Source organism: Coregonus lavaretus, assembly GCF_964263955.1.
Source record: "Coregonus lavaretus genome assembly, chromosome: 8".
Taxonomy (NCBI): domain Eukaryota; kingdom Metazoa; phylum Chordata; class Actinopteri; order Salmoniformes; family Salmonidae; genus Coregonus; species Coregonus lavaretus.
In genome coordinates this window covers 9,388,271-9,414,539 of record NC_139995.1, presented here as the reverse complement: position 1 = coordinate 9,414,539, position 26,269 = coordinate 9,388,271, and the positions used below count along the sequence as shown (strand labels likewise).

Below are 26,269 nucleotides of genomic sequence, written 5' to 3'. Positions count from 1 at the left end.
GAATACAGAGTTTATTCCCGGAATACAGAGTTATGCAGAAATGCTTCAAACATTCCAGTGCGAGGGAATATGAACCAGGTGTGTCTAATAAACAAGACAAAACAAATGGAATGATGAGATGAGGAGCGGCAGTGGCTAGAAGGCCGGTGACGACGAACGCCAAAGCCTGCCCAAACCAGGAGAGGAGGCAGCTTCAGAAGAAGTCGTGACAGTACCCCCCCCCCCCCCTTGACGCGCAGCTCCAGCAGAGCGCCGACACCGGCCTCGGGGACGGCCAGGAGGACACGGAGCAGGGCGAGCCGGATGGCGACGGTGGAAATCCCGCAATAGGGAGGGACCCAGCACCGCTCCTCTGGACAGTACCCCTCCCACTCCACGAGGTACTGAAGGCCCCCCACCTTACGCCTCGAATCCAGGATGGAACGGACGAAGTACACCGGGGCCCCCTCGATGTCAAGAAGAGGCGAAGGGACCTCCCGCACCTCAGACTCCTGGAGCGGACCAGCCACCACTGGCCTGAGGAGAGACACATGGAACGAGGGGTTAAGACGATAATCTGGTGGGAGTAATAACCTATAGGTAACCTCATTTATCCTCCTCAGGACTTTGATCAGCCCCACAAAACACAGACTCAGCTTCCAGCAATGCAGGCGGAGAGGCAGATTCCGGGTCGAGAGCCAGAACAGATCACCCGGTACGAAGACCGGGGCCTCACTGCGGTGGCGGTCAGCATTGGCCTTCTGACGATGCACAGTGCGTTGAGGTGGACGTGAGCAGCGTTCCACGTCTCCTCCGCATGCCGAAACCAGTCATCCACCGCAGGAGCCTCGGTCTGGCTGTGGTGCCACGGTGCCAGAACCGGTTGGTAACCTAAAACACATTGGAATGGCGTTAGGTTAGTGGAGGAATGACGGAGAGAGTTCTGGGCATATTCGGCCCATGGCAAGAACACCGACTAGCAGTAAGACCGCAGGAACCTACCCACATCCTGATTCACCCGTTCCACCTGCCCATTAGACTCGGGGTGGAACCCAGAGGTCAGGCTGACCGAGACACCCAGACGTTCCATGAACGCCTTCCAGACCTTGGATGTGAACTGGGGACCCCCGGTCAGACACTATGTCCTCTGGTACACCGTAGTGCCGGAAGACGTGTGTAAACAGGGCCTCCGCAGTCTGCAGGGCCTTGGGGAGACCGGGCAGAGGAAGGAGGCGGCAGGCTTTGGAAAAGCGGTCCACAACGACCAGGATGGTGGTGTTACCTTGAGAGAGGGGATGATCAGTAAGGAAATCAACACCCAGGTGAGACCATGGCCATTGTGGAACTGGTAAAGCTGTAACTTACCCACTGGGAAGTGCCTAGGTGCCTTACTCCGGGCGCACACAGAGCAGGAGGAGACATACACCCTCACGAGCAGCAGGAGGTAGGCCACCAGTACTTTCCGGGCGAATAGTTATGCACGCTCAAGTTTTCAGTGTTTTTGTCTTATTTCTTGTTTGTTTCACAATAAAAATATTTTGCATCTTCAAAGTGGTAGGCATGTTGTGTAAATCAAATGATACAAACCCCCCAAAAAATCAATTTTAATTCAAGGTTGTAAGGCAACAAAATAGGAAAAATGCCAAGGGCAGTGAATACTTTCGCTAGCCACTGTATAAAATATTTATGTCGCGGTTAGAGCGGCTATAACACTGTTTCCTCCCGCATGTTGTTGAAAGACCATTGCAAAGGTAATATGAAGATTGGGACACACAAGTCCCAATTCCCGTACTGAATAGGTACTTTCTCCCTAAAATGTACTTTACCCACTGGGTACTATTTCCCTTAAGATACTTTCTCTCCGTTAAGAAGTAGCTGAGCCCAGAGCAGGGCAGTGAGGAGGATAAGAGTGGTCCAGGGAGGGAGGGGGAGTGAGAGAGAGAGAGAGAGAGAGAGAGCGTGAGAGAGAGAGACCAGAGTCTCTCAGAGCGTTCACAGTCAGCCCACTGACACCCCTATCAGACCACAGCAAAATCACAGTCTACTTGAACAGAGCAATACTCAATCATGAGGCATCAAAGGAAGGAACTGAATAACATTAAGAAATGCTATAGATGGAAGGAAAGTAGTGTCGAAACCTACCAAAAAACATTTTGGCAACAACAAATTCAATCCCTTTTAGACTTCTTGGACAAAACGTTCCACTGTAATAGTGAAGGTGTAAACTTGGCAGTAGAAAACCTAAACAGTATATTTGACCTCTCAGCTTCCCTATCAAATCTAAAAATATCTAACAGAAAACCGAAGAAAAGTAACAACAGTGACAAATGGTTTGATGAAGAATGCAAAAACCTAAGAAAGAAAGTGAGGAACCTATCCAACCAAAAACATAGAGACCCAGAAAACCTGAGCCTACGCCTTCACTATGGTGAATCACTAAAACAATACAGAAATACACTACGGAAAAGGAAGGAACAGCATATCAGAAATCAGCTCAATGTAATTGAAGAATCCATAGACTAACCACTTATGTGTAAATTGGAAAACACTAAACAAACAACAACAAGAAGAGCTATCTATCCAAAACGGAGATGTATGGGTAAACCACTTCTCCAATCTTTTTGGCCCTATAACAAAGAACAAACAGCAAAAAATATACATGATCAAATGCAAATCTTAGAATCAACTATTAAAGACTACCAGACCCACTGGATTCTCCAATTATATTGAATGATCTACAGGACAAAATACAAACCCTCCAACCCAAAAAGGCCTGTGGTGTTGATGGTATCCTTAATGAAATTATAAAATATACAGACCACAAATTCCAATTTGAAAATTAAACGCTTTAACATCATTCTTAGCTCTGGCATCTTCCTCAATATTTGGAACCAAGGACTGATCACCCCAATCCACAAAAGTGGAGACAGATTTGACCCCAATAACTACCGTGGGATATGCGTCAACAGCAACCTTGGGAAAATCCTCTGCATTATCATTAACAGCAGATTAGTTCCTCAGTGAAAACAATGTACTGAGAAAATGTCAAATTGGCTTTTCACCACATTACCGTACGACAGACCACATATTAACCCTGAACACCCTAATTGATAAACAAACAAACAAACCAAAACAAAGGCAAAGTCTTCTCATACTTTGTTGATTTCAAAAACAGCTTTTGACTCAATTTGGCATGAGGGTCTGCTATACAAATTGATGAAAGGTGGGGTTGGGGGAAAAACATACGACATTATAAAATCCATGTACACAAACAACAAGTGTGCGGTTAAAATTGGCAAAAAACACACACATTTCTTTCCACAGGGTCGTGGGGTGAGACAGGGACGCAGTTTAAGCCCCACCCTCTTCAACATATATTTCAACGAATTGGCGAGGGCACTAGAACAGTCTGCAGCACCCGGCCTCACCCTACTAGAATCTGAAGTCAAATGTCTACTGTTTGCTGATGATCTGTTGCTTCTGTCACCAACCAAGGAGGGCCTACAGCAGCACCTAGATCTTCTGCACAGATTCTGTCAGACCTGGGCCCTGACAGTAAATCTCAGTAAGACAAAAATAATGGCGTTCCAAAAAAGATCCAGTTGCCAGGACCACAAATACAAATTCCATCTAGACACCGTTGCCCTAGAGCACACAAAAAACTATACATACCTTGGCCTAAACATCAGCACCACAGGTAACTTCCACAAAACGACGCCGGATTCAAAACATATAATTTTTCATTTAAAATTATTATATACAATTCTTGCTACCAACAGAATGTTATTTACAGTGGGGGAAAAAAGTATTTAGTCAGCCACCAATTGTGCAAGTTCTCCCACTTAAAAAGATGAGAGAGGCCTGTAATTTTCATCATAGGTACACGTCAACTATGACAGACAAAATGAGAAAAAAAATTCCAGAAAATCACATTGTAGGATTTTTAATGAATTTATTTGCAAATTATGGTGGAAAATAAGTATTTGGTCAATAACAAAAGTTTCTCAATACTTTGTTATATACCCTTTGTTGGCAATGACACAGGTCAAACGTTTTCTGTAAGTCTTCACAAGGTTTTCACACACTGTAGCTGGTATTTTGGCCCATTCCTCCATGCAGATCTCCTCTAGAGCAGTGATGTTTTGGGGCTGTCGCTGGGCAACACGGACTTTCAACTCCCTCCAAAGATTTTCTATGGGGTTGAGATCTGGAGACTGGCTAGGCCACTCCAGGACCTAGAAATGCTTCTTACGAAGCCACTCCTTTGTTGCCCGGGCGGTGTGTTTGGGATCATTGTCATGCTGAAAGACCCAGCCACGTTTCATCTTCAATGCCCTTGCTGATGGAAGGAGGTTTTCACTCAAAATCTCACGATACATGGCCCCATTCATTCTTTCCTTTACACGGATCAGTCGTCCTGGTCCCTTTGCAGAAAAACAGCCCCAAAGCATGATGTTTCCACCCCCATGCTTCACAGTAGGTATGGTGTTCTTTGGATGCAACTCAGCATTCTTTTTCCTCCAAACACGACGAGCTGAGTTTTTACCAAAAAGTTATATTTTGGTTTCATCTGACCATATGACATTCTCCCAATCCTCTTCTGGATCATCCAAATGCACTCTAGCAAACTTCAGACGGGCCTGGACATGTACTGGCTTAAGCAGGGGGACACGTCTGGCACTGCAGGATTTGAGTCCCTGGCGGCGTAGTGTGTTACTGATGGTAGGCTTTGTTACTTTGGTCCCAGCTCTCTGCAGGTCATTCACTAGGTCCCCCCGTGTGGTTCTGGGATTATTATTATTATTTTCCACCATAATTTGCAAATAAATTCATGAAAAATCCTACAATGTGATTTTCTGGATTTTTTTTCTCAATTTGTCTGTCATAGTTGACGTGTACCTATGATGAAAATTACAGGCCTCTCTCATCTTTTTAAGTGGGAGAACTTGCACAATTGGTGGCTGACTAAATACTTTTTTCCCCACTGTAAGTGTATGTACATTTCAGTGGAGAGAAAAACAAGTATTTGATACACTGCCGATTTTGCAGGTTTTCCTACTTACAAAGCATGTAGAGGTCTGTAATTTTTATCATAGGTACACTTCAACTGTGAGAGACGGAATCTAAAACAAAAATCCAGAAAATCACATTGTATGATTTTTAAGTAATTAATTTGCATTTTATTGCATGACATAAGTATTTGATCACCTACCAACCAGTAAGAATTCCGGCTCTCACAGACCTGTTACTTTTTCTTTAAGAAGCCCTCCTGTTCTCCACTCATTACCTGTATTAACTGCACCTGTTTGAACTCGTTACCTGTATAAAAGATAACTGTCCACACATTCAATCAAACAGACTCCAACCTCTCCACAATGGCCAAGACCAGAGAGCTGTGTAAGGACATCAGGGATACAATTGTAGACCTGCACAAGGCTGGGATGGGATACAGGACAATAGGCAAGCAGTTTGGTGAGAAGGCAACAACTGTTGGCGCAATTATTAGAAAATGGAAGAAGTTCAAGATGACGGTCAATCACCCTCGGTCTAGGGCTCCATGCAAGATCTCACCTCGTGGGGCATCAATGATCATGAGGAAGGTGAGGGATCAGCCCAGAACTACACGGCAGGACCTGGTCAATGACCTGAAGAGAGCTGGGACAACAGTCTCAAAGAAAACCATTAGTAACACACAACGCCGTCATGGATTAAAATCCTGCAGTGCACGCAAGGTCCCTCTGCTCAAGCCAGCGCAGGTCTAGGCCCATCTGAAGTTTGCCAATGACCATCTGGATGATCCAGAGGAGGAATGGGAAAAGGTCATGTGGTCTGATGAGACAAAAATAGTGCTTTTTGGTCTAAACTCCACTCGCCGTGTTTGGAGGAAGAAGAAGAATGAGTACAACCCCAAGAACACCATCCCAACCGTGAAGCATGGAGGTGGAAACATCATTCTTTGGGGATGCTTTTCTGCAAAGGAGACAGGACGACTGCACCGTATTGAGGGGAGGATGGATGGGGCCATGTATCTCGAGATCTTGGCCAACAACCTCAGTAAGAGCATTGAAGATGGGTCGTGGCTGGGTCTTCCAGCATGGCAACGACCCGAAACACACAGCCAGGGCAACTAAGGAGTGGCTCCGTAAGAAGCATCTCAAGGTCCTGGAGTGGCCTAGCCAGTCTCCAGACCTGAACCCAATAGAAAATCTTTGGAGGGAGCTGAAAGTCCGTATTGCCCAACGACAGCCCCGAAACCTGAAGGATCTGGAGAAGGTCTGTATGGAGGAGTGGGCCAAAATCCCTGCTGCAGTGTGTGCAAACCTGGTCAAGACCTACAGGAAACGTATGATCTCTGTAATTGCAAACAAAGGTTTCTGTACCAAATATTAAGTTCTGCTTTTCTGATGAATCAAATACAGTGGGGCAAAAAGTATTTAGTCAGCCACCAATTGTGCAAGTTCTCCCACTTAAAAAGATGAGAGAGGCCTGTAATTTTCATCATATGTACACATCAACTATGACAGACAAATTGATTTAAAAAAATCCAGAAAATCACATTGTAGGATTTTTAATGAATTTATTTGCAAATTATGGTGGAAAATAAGTATTTGGTCACCTACAAACAAGCAAGATTTCTGGCTCTCACAGACCTGTAACTTCTTCTTTAAGAGGCTCCTCTGTCCTCCACTCGTTACCTGTATTAATGGCAGCTGTTTGAACTTGTTATCAGTATAAAGGACACCTGTCCACAACCTCAAACAGTCACACTACAAACTCCACTATGGCCAAGACCAAAGAGCTGTCAAAGGACACCAGAAACAAAATTGTAGACCTGCACCAGGCTGGTAAGACTGAATCTGCAATAGGTAAGCAGCTTGGTTTGAAGAAATCAACTGTGGGAGCAATTATTAGGAAATGGAAGACATACAAGACCACTGATAATCTCCCTCGATCTGGGGCTCCACGCAAGATCTCACCCCGTGGGGTCAAAATGATCACAAGAACGGTGAGCAAAAATCCCAGAACCACACGGGAGGACCTAGTGAATGACCTGCAGAGAGCTGGGACCAAAGTAACAAAGCCTACCATCAGTAACACACTACGCCACCAGGGACTCAAATCCTGCAGTGCGAGACGTGTCCCCCTGCTTAAGCCAGTACATGTCCAGGCCCGTCTGAAGTTTGCTAGAGTGCATTTGGATGATCCAGAAAAGGATTGGGAGAATGTCATATGGTCAGATGAAACCAAAATATAACTTTTTGGTAAAAACTCAACTCGTCGTGTTTGGAGGACAAAGAATGCTGAGTTGCATCCAAAGAACACCATACCTACTGTGAAGCATGGGGGTGGAAACATCATGCTTTGGGGCTGTTTTTCTGCAAAGGGACCAGGACGACTGATCCGTGTAAAGGAAAGAATGAATGGGGCCATGTATCATGAGATTTTGAGTGAAAACCTCCTTCCATCAGCAAGGGCATTGAAGATGAAACGTGGCTGGGTCTTTCAGCATGACAATGATCCCAAACACACCGCCCGGGCAACGAAGGAGTGGCTTCGTAAGAAGCATTTCAAGGTCCTGGAGTGGCCTAGCCAGTCTCCAGATCTCAACCCCATAGAACATCTTTGGAGGGAGTTGAAAGTCCGTGTTGCCCAGCGACAGCCCCAAAACATCACTGCTCTAGAGGAGATCTGCATGGAGGAATGGGCCAAAATACCAGCAACAGTGTGTGAAAACCTTGTGAAGCCTTACAGAAAACGTTTGACCTGTGTCATTGCCAACAAAGGGTATATAACAAAGTATTGAGAAACTTTTGTTATTGACCAAATACTTATTTTCCACCATAATTTGCAAATAAATTCATAAAAAATCCTACACTGTGATTTTCTGGATTTTTTTCTTCTCATTTTGTCTGTCATAGTTGACGTGTACCTATGATGAATTGGTGGCTGACTAAATACTTTTTTCCCCCACTGTACTTATGTCATGCAATAAAATACAAATTAATTACTTAAAAATCATACAATGTGATTTTCTGGATTTTTGTTTTAGATTCCGTCTCTCACAGTTGAAGTATACCTTTGCTAAAAATTGCAGACCTCTACATGTTTTGTAAGTAGGAATACCTGCAAAATCGGCAGTGTATCAAATACTTGTTCTCCCCACTGTGTATATGTGTATATATATATATATATATATATATATATATATATATATATATATATATATATATATATATATATTTGTGAGAAGAAAAAAAATACATGGGGGATTGGAAGTCATGCAGACAATTACATTGATGGAAGTTACAATCTATCTGCAATATTAAAGCTGATCTACCCCCTAACAACAAAAGACAAAATAACAACAAATAAAACACATCGCTACATTTAGAACATTTTAATCACCCCCTGTATTTTTTGTCAGTTATAGGAATACGCCGAAATATGATACTGTATGTTGACATGCAGTTGTTTTTCAGTAAACAGGTCAGACTGCCAGGCACATACAGTATATTACATCTATATTATAATAGTCTACTGTTAATAGGCCAAACTCAGCCCCTGTCACTAATTCTCACTACAATGACTGCTAATGTAAAGTACAATAAAAGCTTCATTACTCCAGTGTCCCCACCGGTTTGATACATCAGGATCTAGGATCTCCTCCAGCAGTTTGTCACAACTGGATGTCACTGCTGCTGTCTTGTCAGTACAGCTTTTCATAACCGCACATGTGGGAAAACATGTCAAAATCACTCTCAAATCCTGTACAACAGATGAAAACTGCTTAAAAAGCCATTCGGAACTGTAAACTCCATTGTCTGTTTTAGTCATATCTTACCGGAGAAGACAAGTACAGCAGGAGTTTGTAAGTTTCACATCGTCAAATGTTGAATAGGAGCTTTTCGATTTCACAGTGACATGTCTGTGAAAATGTTTAGTACGAAGTTTTCAGACTACTTAATGGTTGATGATTGGAGAATAGTCATTCTGCCATTACTATCCATTTACAAACATTCCTATCTACAACAAACCACAATGTTAACCTACAATTACCACAGGCCTAAGAGGAGAATACTAAGGTCACTGGTAATGTAATAGAAATAGGGGGGCATTGGGTCCAAGTGTTGTACTGATTAGTACTGTTTATGAACACCCAGCGCACGGATAATGAGAAAAGTATCTCATAAAGCTACATTCACTATAAAAGCCTTCAAAGTAGTATTTAGACTTAGAGAGGCTGTGGCTGCCCCTCACTCTATCCCTCTGAGAGAGGGTGGTGGCAGGTTGCATGGTTGAGTGGTTTTCAGGGCCAAATGGACAGATGTAGGACTGAGGGACCCAGTGATTTGATCTGGGGATCGACTATTGCCCTCCTGTCAGTGAGTGCCTCTCATCCCCTCGGGACAGCCCTGGGGGCCACTTCCAACCTGTCACTGTGTTTTAGACACTATTGATAAGGGAGAGAGGTCTCCTTTGGTTATATGTTTATTTCATATGGATAAATGTTCTCTGTGTGGCTTCATCAGTGTAATCAGTGTGTGGCTTCATTAGTGAAACAAAACAAAGAAACAATCTAAAGAAACAAATTATATATAACTCTGATCTGATTGCTGTGCTGATTGCAGTTATACCAGCATTGACTGAATTTCAGAAGGGGATATATGGCAGTCATGTCTTAAAGGGGGCTGAACACACTGATACTGCATGTGTTTTTCTGCTGCTCATTAAGAAAAACGAGATTTGGGTCTTGGGGGTGTGGTTCGATGTGGGTGTGTTATGTTTACATATCGTACCCTGGCGTTTACTGTTGTTTGTCCCTCTGGAGTAGCAACAACAGCCACTACTGCTTCCTCAAAATAGTCAGAATTCATCTAAGATTAATCAAGAAATCTGTTATTAAGTTTTGACGTTTTTTCAGAGGAGATCTTGGTCGCGCAAAATCAAGCTAAGTTGTTTGGTGCAGTATTTCTCAAGTAAAAAAATGTGCATGTCTGTTTCATAGCGAATCATGTTATAAAACAGGTAGAGGCGGCACGCACGATTCTCTCGAATGGGTTTAGAATGACTATTTTATTCAGATTTTTACAATATCCTGGACTGTTGGTCTCATATTCCACTCAGCAAAATGATTTAATTTGTGTTTGAAACAAGTTTTATTTTTATGGTAGGATATACAGTGGGGAAAAAAAGTATTTAGTCAGCCACCAATTGTGCAAGTTCTCCCACTTAAAAAGATGAGAGAGGCCTGTAATTTTCATCATAGGTACATGTCAACTATGACAGACAAATTGAGAAAAAAAAATCCAGAAAATCCCATTGTAGGATTTTTAATGAATTTATTTGCAAATTATGGTGGAAAATAAGTATTTGGTCACCTACAAACAAGCAAGATTTCTGGCTCTCACAGACCTGTAACTTCTTCTTTAAGAGGCTCCTCTGTCCTCCACTCATTACCTGTATTAATGGCACCTGTTTGAACTTGTTATCAGTATAAAAGACACCTGTCCACAACCTCAAACAGTCACACTCCAAACTTCACAATGGCCAAGACCAAAGAGCTGTCAAAGGACACCAAAAACAAAATTGTAGACCTGCACCAGGCTGGGAAGACTGAATCTGCAATAGGTAAGCAGCTTGGTTTGAAGAAATCAACTGGGGGAGCAATTATTAGGAAATGGAAGACATACAAGACCACTGATAATCTCCCTCGATCTGGGGCTCCACGCAAGATCTCACCCCGTGGGGTCAAAATGATCACAAGAACGGTGAGCAAAAATCCCAGAACCACACGGGGGGACCTAGTGAATGACCTGCTGAGAGCTGGGACCAAAGTAACAAAGCCAACCATCAGTAACACACTACGCCGCCAGGGACTCAAATCCTGCAGTGCAAGACGTGTCCCCCTGCTTAAGCCAGTACATGTCCAGGCCCGTCTGAAGTGCATTTGGATGATCCAGAAGAGGATTGGGAGAATGTCATATGGTCAGATGAAACCAAAATATAACTTTTTGGTAAAAACTCAACTCGTCATGTTTGGAGGACAAAGAATGCTGAGTTGCATCCAAAGAACACCATACCTACTGTGAAGCATGGGGTTGGAAACATCATGCTTTGGGGCTGTTTTTCTGCAAAGGGACCAGGACGACTGATCCGTGTAAAGGAAAGAATGAATGGGGCCATGTATCGTGAGATTTTGAGTGAAACACTCCTTCCATCAGCAAGGGCATTGAAGATGAAACGTGGCTGGGTCTTTCAGCATGACAATGATCCCAAACACACCGCCCGGGCAACGAAGGAGTGGCTTCGTAATAAGCATTTCAAGGTCCTGGAGTGGCCTAGCCAGTCTCCAGATCTCAACCCCATAGAAAATCTTTGGAGGGAGTTGAAAGTCTGTGTTGCCCAGCGACAGCCCCAAAACATCACTGCTCTAGAGGAGATCTGCATGGAGGAATGGGCCAAAATACCAGCAACAGTGTGTGAAAACCTTGTGAAGACTTACAGAAAACGTTTGACATGTGTCATTGCCAACAAAGGGTATATAACAAAGTATTGAGAAACTTTTGTTATTGACCAAATACTTATTTTCCACCATCATATGCCAATAAATTCATAAAAAATCCTACAATGTGATTTTCTGGATTTTTTTTCCTCATTTTGTCTGTCATAGTTGACGTGTACCTATGATGAAAATTACAGGCCTCTCTCATCTTTTTAAGTGGGAGAACTTGCACAATTGGTGGCTGACTAAATACTTTTTTTCCCCACTGTATATGATCACTCTGTTTTTCTTTGACCACACACACACACATACACACAAACACACACACATTGGGCGAGAACATTTGGACATTCCTCTACATCTTTTAGATGTTGCATCATCATATGTTGCAGCACCATAGCAGCTGAGTTGCCACATAATGATTACACAGATTGTCCAGGGAAATTTACTACTGGCAGCTGTGGAGCTGTCCCCTCATGGCCTCTTTGCTCATAGACATACACACACAACCAGACACACACACACAACACACACACACACACACACACAAACACCACACACACTGCTGGCCAGTACATTCGGAATAGTCTCCAGATGTGTGGGAAAGCAGCGGCATGATGCTGGATGCTGTTTCACCCTTGTCTCTCCTGAGGAAGGGTGTCTCTCTCCTAGTTCATTAACTCAGTCGAGAGCAGTCAGGAAATGGGTTAGCTATTGTTACAGGAGGGGGTCGCAGTTCCGGAGCGATCAACTAGGTGTCATCCTCCGACAACCTTAGCCACCTCCTTACTAACAGTCTGGCCTAATCATTATCTTATTGGTGTCACCTGTGTCTACCTGTTCGCCTGTGTATTTAAGCCCTCATTTCCCTGTGTTCCCTTGCTCAGTTTTCTCTGCTTGTTTCTCTATGCACAGTAGTACTAATCAGTGTCTGATCGGAGAAGTATGTACAGGGACTCGAGAAGTGTTCTCCCTTTTTCTTTATTATTTCAGTCGTAGTTACTATTTCGTATTTTGGCTGTCAGCCTGTTTTTGGAGAATTATTTGTTCCACCTTTATTTTACTGTGTTAAGTCCGTTATTTTGTATCCTGGCTTCTGGACCACCAGTAAAGATCCTTGTTTCACCATCTCTGCCTACTGCCTACTGTCTATCCTGCACCGCACCTGGGTCATACCTCACACCAAACCTTATCATTGGCTGAGTGCGTTATGATACTTTTTGTGGTGTTTTGTAAGCTAACATGCTCTTTATAAGGACTAATGCGCAGTTAATATGTTGGTTATGCAGTAGGGTTGCTCAGACAGAAATGACTTGATGCAATTGCAATATCTTCAGCTACATTTCATAAATATGCTCACAAAAAATACTTCCAAAATATTGTGATCAACTTATTCCCATCCTCAAATATCTACACAACAGGAAACAAGCTTGTCAGAGCATCAATGGTCTCAACTCAGCATGGGGGCATTGCTTGTGACGAGCAAGAACAAAACATGACATTGTTTTCAGTCCCCCTCGCTAAGCCACATCAAATGACTTCATGGGTCTCAGAAGAACCCCAGGTTCCCCGGGACCCACATATCAGGCCAGTGGAGTGTGTAGGCACACGGTGGGAGAGCAGAAAGGGCCCTCGAGGCATCGTAACAAACTAGTCCGTTGCATTGCATCAAAGCAAAGTGAACCATAGTGTTCCCAGAAGGTTATTGGTTCTCCTGGTTAAGAGCAATTGTGTTTCATTGCTTTTGAGCACAACCTAGAAATGACTCCTTGATTTCTCAAGCGGGCACATTACACACATACTGTGTGTCAACACACTATATTGTACTATTATACTGTTATAGAAGGAATAGAGGTTAATGAACAGCATGTATTTCCCAGCTCTGTTGTCTGTGTGAACAGAAAGCCACCTAGCTGGTATAGCAGTCCTCATGCAGTATTTAGAGTCAATGAATGTCCACAAGTTCTAAGGGGAGGGGGTGAAGCAGACAGTCATTATGCAGTAATTCCAGTGCTATACTTACACACTATAAGACATTATGAGTCTGGGTTGGATGCTGTTACCTGGATTTAGTGCATATGCTGCTTGCAGCTCTTTCCAAACTGTGCTAGCACTTTAATTTACAGTATTTTCCTGGTATTCAATAGGAAATTGTGGTATCAAATGGCGCCTAGCTGTGCTTGTTTTATTGAATTCCAAAGAAACAAAAAATGAATAAATAGGTTAACTGTCTAATTACCATTTCACCATTTCATTTCTTAGTACACTGAACAAAAATATAAATGCAACATGTAAAGTTCTGGCCCCATGTTTCATGAGCTGAAATAAAAGATTCCAGAAATGTTCCATGCGCACAAAAAGCTTATTTCTCTCAAATTTGGTGCACACATTTGTTTACATCCCTGTTAGTGAGCATTTGATCCTTTGACAAGATTATCCATCCACCTGACAGGTGTGGCATATCAAGAAGCTGATTAAACAGCATGATCATTACACAGGTGCACCTTGTGCTGGGGACAATAAAAGGCCACGTCTAAAATGTGCAGTTTTGTCACGCAACACAGATGTCTCAAGTTTTGAGGGAGCATGCAAATGGCATGCTGACTGCAGGAATGTCCAACAGAGCTGTTGACAGAGAATGTAATGTTCATTTCTCTACAATAAGCCACCTCCAATGTCGGTTTAGAGAATTTGGCAGTATGTCCAACCGGCCTCACAACCGCAGACCACGTGTAACCACGCTAGCCAAGGACCTCCACATCCGGCTTCTTCACCTGCGGGATCGTCTGAGGATGGGAGGGAGGGGGCCTGAGGAGTTTTTCTGTCTATAATAAAGCCCTTTTGTCAGGAAAAACTCATTCTGATCGGTTGGGCCTATGCCCTCCCAGGCCCACCCATGGCTGGCGCCCCTGCCCAGTCATGTGAAATCCATAGATTAGGGCCAAATGAATTAATTTCAATTGACTGATTTCAAGGGCCAGGGGAAAGCTGACAATTGTTTGGTCCAGTGACACTCTAGGCTGTTGGCGGGATACTGTATAGTGAAAGAGGACCTGACCTGAAAACCTCCATATACACCTGCCAAAATCAGCATGTTGTTTTGTTTACTTGAAACTTGTTCTTGCTTGTCACAATGCAGAGTTGAGTCCATTGATGATGACCTCACTCCCAAGCTGCTCTGACAAGCTTGTATCCTATTGTGTGAAACTGTGTACACGACCAATACAATTTTATTTGATATACCATCAATAATTTTGATACACGTGTGATATTATATGAAATAAATATTTTTTGATTTTCTAAATAAGATGTTAATGTCCATGGGAAATTATGACTTGCAAATTATGTTGCTACAGTAAATGGTGTATACTTATACAGTTGAAGTCGGAAGATTACATACACTTAGGTTGGAGTCATTAAAACTTGTTTTTCAACCACTCCACAAATTTCTTGTTAACAAACTATAGTTTTGGCAAGTCGGTTAGGACATCTACTTTGTGCATGACACAAGTCATTTTTCCAACAATTGTTTACAGACAGATTATTTCACTTATAATTCACTGTATCACAATTCCAGTGGGTCAGAAGTTTACATACACTAAGTTGACTGTGCCTTTAAACAGCTTGGAAAATTCCAGAAAATGATGTCATGGCTTTAGAAGCTTCTGATAGGCTAATTGACATCATTTGAGTCAATTGGAGGTGTACCTGTGGATGTATTTTAAGGCCTACCTTCAAACTCAGTGCCTCTTTGCTTGACATCATGGGAAAATCAAAAGAAATAAACCAAGACCTCAGAAAAAAAATTGTAGACCTCCACAAGTCTAGTTCATTCGTGGGAGCAATTTCCAAATGCCTGAAGGTACCACGTTCATCTGTACAAACAATAGTACGCAAGTATAAACACCATGGGACCACGCAGCTGTCATACCGCTCAGGAAGGTATCCTAGAGATGAACGTACTTTGGTGCGAAAAGTGCAAATCCATCCCAGAACAACAGCAAAGGACCTTGTGAAGGTGCTGGAGGAAACAGGTAGAAAAGTATCTATATCGACAGTAAAACGAGTCCTATATCGACATAACCTGAAAGGCCGCTCAGCAAGGAAGAAGCCACTGCTCCAAAACCGCCATAAAAAAGCCAGACTACGGTTTGCAACTGCACTTGGGGACAAAGATCGTGCTTTTTGGAGAAATGTTCTCTGGTCTGATTAAACAAAAAGAGAACTGTTTGGCCATAATGACCATCGTTATGTTTGGAGGAAAAAGGGAGACGCTTGCAAGCCGAAGAACACCATCCCAACCGTGAAGCACGGGGTTGGCAGCATCATGCTGTGGGGATGCTTTGCTTCAGGAGGGACTGGTGCACTTCACAAAATAGATGGCATCATGAGGAAGGACAATTATGTGGATATATTGAAGCAACATCTCAAGACATCAGTCAGGAGGTTAAAGCTTGGTCGCAAATGGGTCTTCCAAATGGACAATGACCCCAAGCATACTTCCAAAGTTGTGGCAAAATGGCTTAAGGACAACAAAGTCAAGGTATTGGCGTCGCCATCACAAAGCCCTGACCTCAATCCTATAGAAAATTTGTGGGCAGAACTGAAAAAGTGTGTGCGAGCAAGGAGGCCTACAAACCTGACTCAGTTACACCAGCTCTGTCAGGAGGAATGGGCCAACATTCACCCAACTTATTGTGGGAAGCTTGTGGAAGGCTACCCGAAACGTTTGACCCAAGTTACACCATTTAAAGGCAAACTTCTGACCCACTGGGAATGTGATGAAAGAAATAAAAGCTGAAATAAATCATTCTCTCTACTATTATTCTGACATTTCACATTTTTAAAATAAAGTGGTGATCCTAACTGACCTAAGACAGGGAATTTTTACTAGGATTAAATGTCAGGAATTGTGAGAAACTGAGTTTAAATGTATTTGGCTAAGGTGTATGTAAACTTCCGACTTCAACTGTATATATGAAAATACGGTATTGACACACTTTGAAACTTATTGGACAGGATTGTTCTTCTGTAAACGTCAGTAGACTAGTTCCATTTAAGTAAAAATCCGATAACACTCAGTAGATTTAAGCATATGATTAAAACAGGGTTAGAGTTAGGTAATAAGCCAGCTCAGACAGGATAAACAGCTAAGCTGGATGTTCCAGTTGTTGTGGGCTTTTGGACACAGCTTTCCTCACGGGTTGTTAACCCTGTTCATTTTGTGCACTGAGTAAATGACGTGCCTAAATGTGTCTGACTGCACAATCCATTTCCACAGCGCAAATCATGCATAATTGTATGTGCGATGAACGTGCCTGACCCAAGAGGTGAGGGAGGGGGGAGGGGAAGAACAAAGGGATTGAGAGAGACGAGGGCGTGTGAAAACATGCCTGTGATAAAAAACGAATTATGCTGTCCAGTATTAAAAACGCCATGATTCTTTTTCCTCATCCTCCCCTTACATTTCACACATACTGCTGAGGCAGAGCAACGTATCTTTAAATGGTACATAGGAGGAGAGAGGGAGGAGGGATGGAGAGAGAGAGGAGGAGGAAGAGGGGGGAGGGATTGTTGTTGCGTCTGCTGCTACTGTCATTCTGCTGCTGCGTGCTTCAGCGGCAGGAGGCTCTGCTGAAGGGAGGAGTAGGAAACGGAGCCGGGGAGAACGAAAGAGAGAGAGGGCAGGGAAAGAAAGGAGATAAACGAAGGGAGAACCTGGGCAGCACTGCAACAGCTGCAGCAGCAGCAGTCTGTCAGGACAGAGAGAGGAAAATAACAATAATCTGTCTGCAAAAAGGACCAAAGATCCAAGAACTGTGCCTTGGTTGCCTTTTTCTGTTTTCTCCTGACAAGGACAAGGGGGCTGAGAGGAAGACTATTTCTTTCTCCTTGCTGATGCTTTTCTCAATGCTCTCATGCAGGAGGCATGCTCAGAAGTAGTGTGAAAGGAGGCAGAGAAGGAGATTTAAAGATGGAACGGGCGGAAAGTACCAAAACGTACGGCCAAGCCGAGGGCAAAGCTATTGGCATGGCAGCCAAGAGGGGCAAGTCGGGGGTGCCCCAGAGTGCCCAGCGAGGGGAACTGAGGGTGTACCGTGCAGGTAGTTCTGAGGGGAGGCTGCCAGTGTCCTCCAACCTCCGCAAGCAGAGGTCCCTGACCAACCTGGCCGTGCTCACCGATGCAGAGAAGAAGATGCACCTCTACGAGCCTAAGTGGTGTGATGATATGGCCAAGACTGGAGCAGGGCACCTAAAGACGGGCAAGCCCAAGCTGGCAGGAGGGGGTGGCAGTGGCAGTGGTGGAGGAGGGGGCGCGCCACTCTCACGCAACCTCTCCAAGTCAGAGCATTCTCTCTTCCAGGGCAAACCCAAACCCTTCAGCCCACTGGCGGCTCCTTCTGGCCTAGTCAGACCCGGTCAGAGCCGGATCCCCAGGGGGCCCTATGCAGAGGTGAAGCCCCTGAGTAAGGCCCCTGAGGATGGCAAATCTGATGATGAGATCCTCTCCAGCAAGGCCAAGGCTGCCAACAAGAAGCAGGTGACGGGAGCTTCTGGGGAGGCAGGGGCCAAGGGCCAAGGGGATGGGAGCCAGTCCTTCCTCAAGGTGGATCCAGAGCTGGTAGTGACTGTCCTGGGTGACCTGGAGCAGCTTCTCTTCAGCCAGATGCTGGGTGAGTAAAACCAAGCAGAACCTTTTCCCTGCCTGTCGAGCCTGTTGCTTTCTACAGCACAACAAATAAAAACGCCCCTCTCTCCTCTCGACGCCTCGCGCCGTCAGCACGCCCCCTTACTACAGCTGTCGCTAACACCTGCTTGCTGCTGCAGACTTCATTGTCCCTTACTGGAGCTAATCTGGCCCAGCATCGATTGAGAAAAAGCCTCTATGGTTTTTATACCGTCTCTCAGTGTTCACAACGCATGCATTTGAAAAGCTTTCTCTTGAATGCTGCCCCAGCTTTGGCATTTTGATTTAAAGTTGTTTCCACATTATTGTGAAGCAGGGGTTTTGATCAGTCATGACTGGTGGTGGTGGAGAATACCTCCATTGTTTGCAATGCATTTAGGTTATTGTTTTTAATATCCTCTGGCATGTGAAGCATGATGTCATTGATTGTGTGTATACGGTTGTTTCCTATAGCACTAGGGCTGGGAATTGCCAGTAAATCGATACTTGGAGTCAAAGTATCAATATAATATAGTCCAAATAATATTACGATATATAACTGTGTCGATTTTTCCCCCATCACTATATAGCACTGGCTATTCAATGGCATGAAAGAAAAAAAGAAAACCTGGGGCTAGTCAGTGGCACACTGATCTCTATTCCATCTCAGCTCTAGTCTGCTGCAGTGGGTCTACTAACCAGCTATGCCCTCAGTGATTCTGTAGCCCTCTGTATGCTCCATGCAGGGATATCTGTGACTAGTTCCAGAAAATAGGAGCTGGGAAATAAACCAAGCCATATTTAATTCATTTTCAGCCCACTGTGAGACACATATTTAGCCTCCTCCCAGCCCCATTCATCCGTGGCCATTGACAGATGGTGCCCACACTGTCTGCAACGGGAAAGAAAATGGCCATGGCTGGGCCTCTCTCTCTCTCTCTCTCTCTCTCTCTCTCTCTCTCTCTCTCTCCTGTAGGTATCTCAGTAGAACGACAACCTCTTTGTTTACAACCAGGTGGATAAAGATTGTATAATGTGTAGATATCATTGACTAAACACAGCACATTTTGAACAGAATAGCTCTCTTTTTCTGATACATACAGTACAGCGTCATTTTTCTGTCAGGTTTTATACTGACAAGTGATATAGGTTGATAACTGTATTGCCTACTGTGCTTTTTTATTGGCCTCTGTCTATGCATGTCATTATCCCAATTGAGTGCGTTAGATTAGTGTGTTGGGTTAATTGGCTTTGACCTTGATCAGAAACAACAGCACAGATTAGGACCAAGAACCAAATATCCCACCCAAACCTTGTCTTTCTCTGACGGTCATACATGGCTGGCATTCATCCCACTGTACTTCAGTTTGTGCATCAGCTGCTGAATCAGTGACCTCAATTTCAATTGTGTCCAACCCCTGGCTCTATTAAATTGCCAATTTCAAGTCCCAGACCCATTTTGGGGGTCTGTTTCTCTGCAGGCTTCTGAAAGGGTCAGCTCTTCTCTGGTCCACTCTAACAAAAACATGTTGTGATGGATCGTAATTGAAGATGGGACTGGATGGTTTTAGATTATAAGGCCGCTACTTTGACTGTATCTGGAGATTGCTCCCAGTGGGTTAAAGGCTAATGATAGTGAGCTCTGCCCTGAATCATAGAGCCCAGAGACTGATTTAAACAACAGAGCTCTGTCACAAATAATCTTATGTTATTTAGTATCTGTTAATTGATATACTATTTCAATTTGCACCTGAAGGGCCGTTATTGGCATCAAAAGGTTTTATGAACAAGCCAGTCAATGAGCATTCCAGCTAGCCAATATAGAGGTAGCCTATATTTTGTTGACATACCAGCTAGCCAAGTTAGAGACATATTTTGTTAATGGACACATTTTTACTGATCTCATTTGTTCTCCTTATTAGTTCATATGGACGGGCCGTCGACCCCTCGTCTTCGTCGGGTTTAGAGACAAGTAAACAGTATCAGTCAACAATCACATTGTGATCATTTACAGTCCATTGTGTGTGTGTATGTGTGTTTACTAGTGATGGGGGTAACATTGATACAGTTACGTATCACAATATTATTTTGGGACAAATCATATAATTTAGATACTTTGAATCCAAGTATCAATTTCTTTAAAATAAAATTTTTAAATACCTTTGCTATGTAGCGTTAACTAGCGCTAGTCGGCTGTGCCTGCACCAAAACTCTGGTATTTTTCATCCTATAGCTTGTTATCCATATTCTTTTTAAATAGTGAGCCAACATGTTTTCAGCACTTTTATTTCCGTGACTGATTAACAACAACAAAAATCTCATGCTCTCTCTTGTCTCTCTGCAGCAGACATATAGTGAGCAATATGTTTGGAGCATCAAATCGTAATAAAATCGCAGTGTCTAATGGTAATACATATAGAATCGTGAGAATCGCAATACATATCGTATCATATCGTGAGGTCCCTGGCAATTCCCAGCCCTAGTGTTTACATGATTTCAATTGGTTGCGTAGGAACCACTAGAGACATTTTCTGAAATGTTCTTAATTCTTATCCTCCTAGATTTATTAAGGAATAGAGATTTTAAGTGTCCCATTATTTTAAAATGAGGAAATCTCAATTAAAACATCTGCTTAATGAATTATTTATTATTATACATAATAATCCCTCATGAAACAACATTGCAATGAGTGAACAGCTTTGTTTTATGAATGCAAATATTGCCAGAAAACCAGGCAGAACTTCAAACAGTATACGGAATAATATGAGTCATGACTCGCCTCCCCACTGCCTTATAAAACAGCCAATGAGAGCAAATATTAACACACGCACGCACGCACACACACACACACACACACACACAAACACATACCAGACTATTTATCTTTGTGGAACTCGGAATAAAAATCTTCAGGCGATTGCCTCTGCAAATGTACAGTAAAGGGCAACTTGACCAAAATGTCAACAAATAAATGTGTGTTTGCAGGAGTAATTTTCTTAATTGACGTACAGTAGGCCTAACAGACAGCCCATATAGAGGCGAATCGTCTGTGAGTAGCAAGGCTCAAGCCACGCCCACCTGAAAATACAGCTCTGTTTAGCTTTCATTTGGCTGTGTTTGAGAAGTGAATAATCAATTTGTTAACTAATTGTCACTTCACCGATTGCTTTCATAATAGAAACTGACAATATATACGATTACCTGTGCAAAGCACATTTTCTCCTGGACTTTACTATCGGGGAAAAGTGTTTAAACGTTGTCTCAAAAGAATGGGGGTATCGTCGGAAATCGTAGACATGGGACTAAAAGGTTTTGACCCACCTGTTTATCAAAGTTGATATATCAATGGGGATTAAACACACTTACATGGCAACTACATGACGAGAGAATTAAAAACGGTCTACTTATGTACAGTAAGTGTTCCCCTTCGTGGAATAGAAAAAATGGTTGATGTTTGAATAGATCATGTAAACAAAGTCGCCACTCAGAAAAGAAAGCAGCCAAATGTCTGTATTCCATTGATTTTCTGTCTCTCATTATACAATTGTTTATGTGCCATAATACAGTCAATATACAGTACCAGTCAACAGTTTGGACACACCTACTCATTCAAGGGTTTATCTTTATTTTTACTATTTTCTATATTGTAGAATAATAGTGAAGACATCAAAACTATGAAATAACACATATGGAATCATGTAGTAACCAACAAAGTGTTTGCCTTTATGACAGCTTTGCACACTCTTGGCATTCTCTCAACCAGCTTCAATTGGAATGCTTTTCCAACAGTCTTGAAGGAGTTCCCACATATGCTGAGCACTTGTTGGCTGCTTTTCCTTCACTCTGCCCTCCGACTCATCCCAAACCATCACAATTGGGTTGAGGTCGGGGGATTGTGGAGGCCAGGTCATCTGATGCAGCACTCCAGCACTCTCTTTCTTGGTAAAATAGCCCTTACACAGCCTGGAGGTGTGTTGGGTCATTGTCCTGTTACAAAACAAATGATATTCCCACTAAGCCCAAACCAGATGGGATGGCGTATCACTTCAGAATGCTGTGGTAGCCATGCTGGTTAAGTGTAACACCTCCTCCTCCATGCTTTACAGTGGGAACTACACACCAAAGGACAAATTTACACCGGTCTAATGTACATTGCTCGTGTTTCTTGGCCCAAGCAGGTCTCTTCTTCTTATTGGTGTCCTTTAGTAGTGGTTTCTTTGCATCAATTTGACCATGAAGGCCTGATTCACACAGTCCTCTCTGAACAGTTGATGTTGAGATGTGTCTGTGACTTGAACTCTGTTATGTATTTATTTGGGCTGCAATTTCTGAGGCTGGTAACTCTAATGAACTTATCCTCTGCAGCAGAGGTAACTCTGGGTCTTCCATTCCTGTGGCAGTCCTCATGAGAGCCAGTTTCATCATAGCGCTGCACTTGAAAACATTCAAAGTTCTTGAAATGTTCTGTATTGACTGACCTCCATGTCTTAAAGTAATGATGGACTGTCGTTTCTCTTTGCTTATTTGAGCTGTTCTTGCCATAATATGGACTTAGCCCTATTTGGTAAAAGACTATCTTCTGTATACCCCCCTACCTTGTCACAACACAACTGATTGGCTCAAACACATTAAGAAGGAAAGAAATTCCACAAATTAACTTTTAAGAAGGCACACCTGTTAATTGAAATGCATTCCAGGTGACTACCTCATGAAGCTGGTTGAGAGAAAGCCAAGAGTGTGCAAAGCTGTCATCAATTCATAGGGTGGCAGTATATAATTATATTTGTTTAACACTTTTTTGGTTACTACATGATTCCATATGTGTTATTTCATAGTTTTGATGTCTTCACTATTATTCTACAATGTAAAAAATAGTAAAAATAAAGAAAAACCCTTGAATGAGTAGGTTTGTCCAAACTTTTGACAGGTAGTGTATATATATATATATATATATATATATATATATATATATATTTTTTTTTAAATAGTTATCTTACTCCAGTATGCGGCTGTTACATTTATCAGAACTGTATTTTATTACAGAACATGCTTTTGTGTCAGTCTTTCTTTAAAAAATGTCTCTCCTTATAGACGGGTTGGTTGTTTAGCAACAAAACTGACACTTGTGCAACTATGGGGCAAACAGATGGGTTGGCTTAGAAGATTGTTGACATTTAAACTACATTTTGTCTCCAATGTTTATTAAAAACATAAATACTTTGGCACAATGAGCACTTGTTGTCTATCAGATACATTGTTAAAGTTATTTGTTAGCTAGCGAATTTTTGCCATATTAGCATTGACATGAAATCAGTCAAAACACCTCAAAACAAGACATGGTATTAAGAACAATATGTAACTACCTGAAACGAGGAACTTACGATTCCCAAAATGGCAGTTTCTCGTCATTAGGCAGGTTTCCATTGACCCAGGTTTATTAGACAAAAGCAATGTCGCAAAATGTTTTTATTGTGACGTGTAATGGAAACGGCAGATGTAGGAGACATTTTCTAAAGAGCGACAACATATTTATCCGTTCAACTGGTGGATTTTTCTTCTAACTTTCTTTATTGCGACAAATGATGATGGAAACGGTGTTTGCCAAATCATTTTGTAGGTACATGGGGCTGTCACCGCATAATTATAAAGCTCCACTCCACAATTAATTCTAAATGCCTAAGTCTTGCACTATAAAAATCATGTTTTTTTTGCAGGACAATAATTGTCTGAATTGCTTCGCCTTGGTTTTCTGGTTGGCTGGCAAGTTTCACCATCCAATTATTTCAGATACAAGTTTCACTATGGCACGGACCGTGGCTATATGTTGGCACATGAGAAGGATTAGAATATGGCATATATGCATTTTATCAATGCTAGCTTTCGCGGGCTACCTGAGACATGAAACAGATAGGTGGGAGGGCATACAGGCTGTCGCCAATTTATTAATGCTCAATTTGCCTAAATGGGTAATAGAAACACTTCAACCACTACATTTTTTCAACACTGTAGGTATTTGGGGCAAAAAAATAATTGGGGGGTGTGACGTCATTACGTCCCGCTGTTTTTATCGACAAAATAGTTAAATGGAAACACACCCTAGCAGGCAATTGTCGCATTTATTTTGTATGCAAACTTTCTAAATGTCGACACAAAATCACTGGATAAGTTAATGGAAACATAGCTATTGTTGTTAGCTATCTGGCCATCCAGAATCACAACAAAACACGGACTTGTGCATTCATAGTCTGCATAATGCAGCAGTAACCCACTTTTAATTAGATTTCTTGCTCATAACAAGATTAATGAAAGGACTGTTTTGATTCCTCAATAAATATAGAGGCTCTATTTGTGGGAAACATCCTATGACTTCATTCTGATTCGGTGGTACAGTTGTCCTCTGGATGTCATAATAGACTTATTTATGAAGTCAGTTTGTGTAATGCGACCTCTACCCACTACCAGAACAACACAGTCCAACCCTCTCATCATTAGACAGAGCTGGAGATAGACTTTGGTTCGCCCACTACATAGCCTCTATTGTACAGTATAGTGCAGCTGTGATGGACCAGCATGCGGAGGGAACCTCAATAGCAGTTGGCAATTGCCTAAATTCAACTATATTGTAAAATGGCCATACAGTATAATGGGGGGTGGAGAAGGAGTGCACGTTAACACAACTAAGGGAGATGGAATTTGACTAGTTCTCAATGGCAGATTGAATATGAATGTGTATTCCTTCAATAGCCATGTCCATGAGGAGAGCAGGGTAGTAAGCAGAGCTCTGGGTTACTACGACGACAACAAGAGAACTAGCAGATGAGGCGGATGCATGTCTTTCTGCAGTAATTAGATGGGAACTGTGCAAGTCCACAATGACTGTGACAATAGGCTGCATTCACTGCCATAGAGTAGCAGTCAAATAGCGTAGGTACATTGCATTCAGAAAGTATTCCAACCATTTGACTTTTTCCACATGTTGTTGTGTTACAGCCTGAATGTTTAAAAAAAAATGTCACTGGCCTACACACAATACCCCATGATGTCAGAAGTGAAATGATGTTTTTGAAAATGTTTACAAAGTAATTAATAATGAAAAGCTGAAATGTCTTGAGTCAATACGTATTCAACCCCTTTGTTATGGCAAGCCTAAATAAGTTCAGCAGTAAAATTGTGCTTAAGAAGTCACATAATAAGTTCCATGGACTCACTCTGTGTTTAACATGATTTTTGAACGACTATCTTATCTCTGTACCCCACACATACAATTATCTGTAAGGTCACTCAGTCGAGCAGTGAATTTCAAACACAGATTCAACCACAAAGACCAGGGAGGTTTTCCAATGCCTCACAAAGAAGGGCACCTATTGGTAGATGGGTAAAAATAAAAGCAGACATTGAATATCCCTTTGAGCATTGTGAAGTAATAAATTACACTCTGGATGGTGTATCAATACACCCAGTCACTGCAAAGATACAGGCATCCTTCCTAACTGAGTTGCCGGAGAGGAAGGAAACCGCACAGGGATTTCACCATGAGGCCAATCGTGACTTTCAAACAGTTACAGAGTTTAATGGCTGTGATAAGAGAAAACTGAGGATGGATCAACAACATTGTAGTTACTCCAAAATACTAACCTAATTAATAGAGTGAAAATAAGGAAGCCTGTACAGAATAAAGATATTCCAAAACATGCATCCTGTTTGCAACAACGTACTAAAGTAATACTGCAAAAAAATATGTGACAAAGCAATTAACCTTTTGTCCTGAATACAAAGTGTTATGTTTGGGGCAAATCCAATACAACACATGACTGAGTACCACTCTCCATATTTTCAAGCGTAGTGGTGGCTGTATCATGTTATGGGTATGCTTGTAATCGTTAAGGACTGGGGAGTTTTCAGTATAAAAAATTAATGAAATGGAGCTAAGCACAGGCAAAATCGTAGAGGAAAACCTGGTTCAGTCTGCTTTCCACCAGACACTAAGAGATTAATTCAACTTCATTCAACAGGACAATAACCTAAAACACAAGGCCAAATCTACACTGGAGTTGCTTACCAAGAAGACAGGGAATGTTCCTGAGTGGCTGAGTTACAGTTTTGACTTAAATCTACTTGAA

General features: G+C 42.5%; 1 protein-coding gene across 1 annotated transcript in view; it reads left to right on the top strand.

Annotated features, from left to right (window-relative positions):
* Positions 1–26,269, top strand: part of LOC311133489 (neuron navigator 1-like) — a 130,990-nt gene that overhangs the window by 20,653 nt on the left and 84,068 nt on the right. Inside the window, exon 2 of the mRNA XM_084166977.1 lies at positions 17,407–18,156. Within this exon, the coding sequence (XP_084023103.1) occupies positions 17,407–18,156 (750 nt within the window). The remainder of the gene's footprint in view (positions 1–17,406; positions 18,157–26,269) is intronic.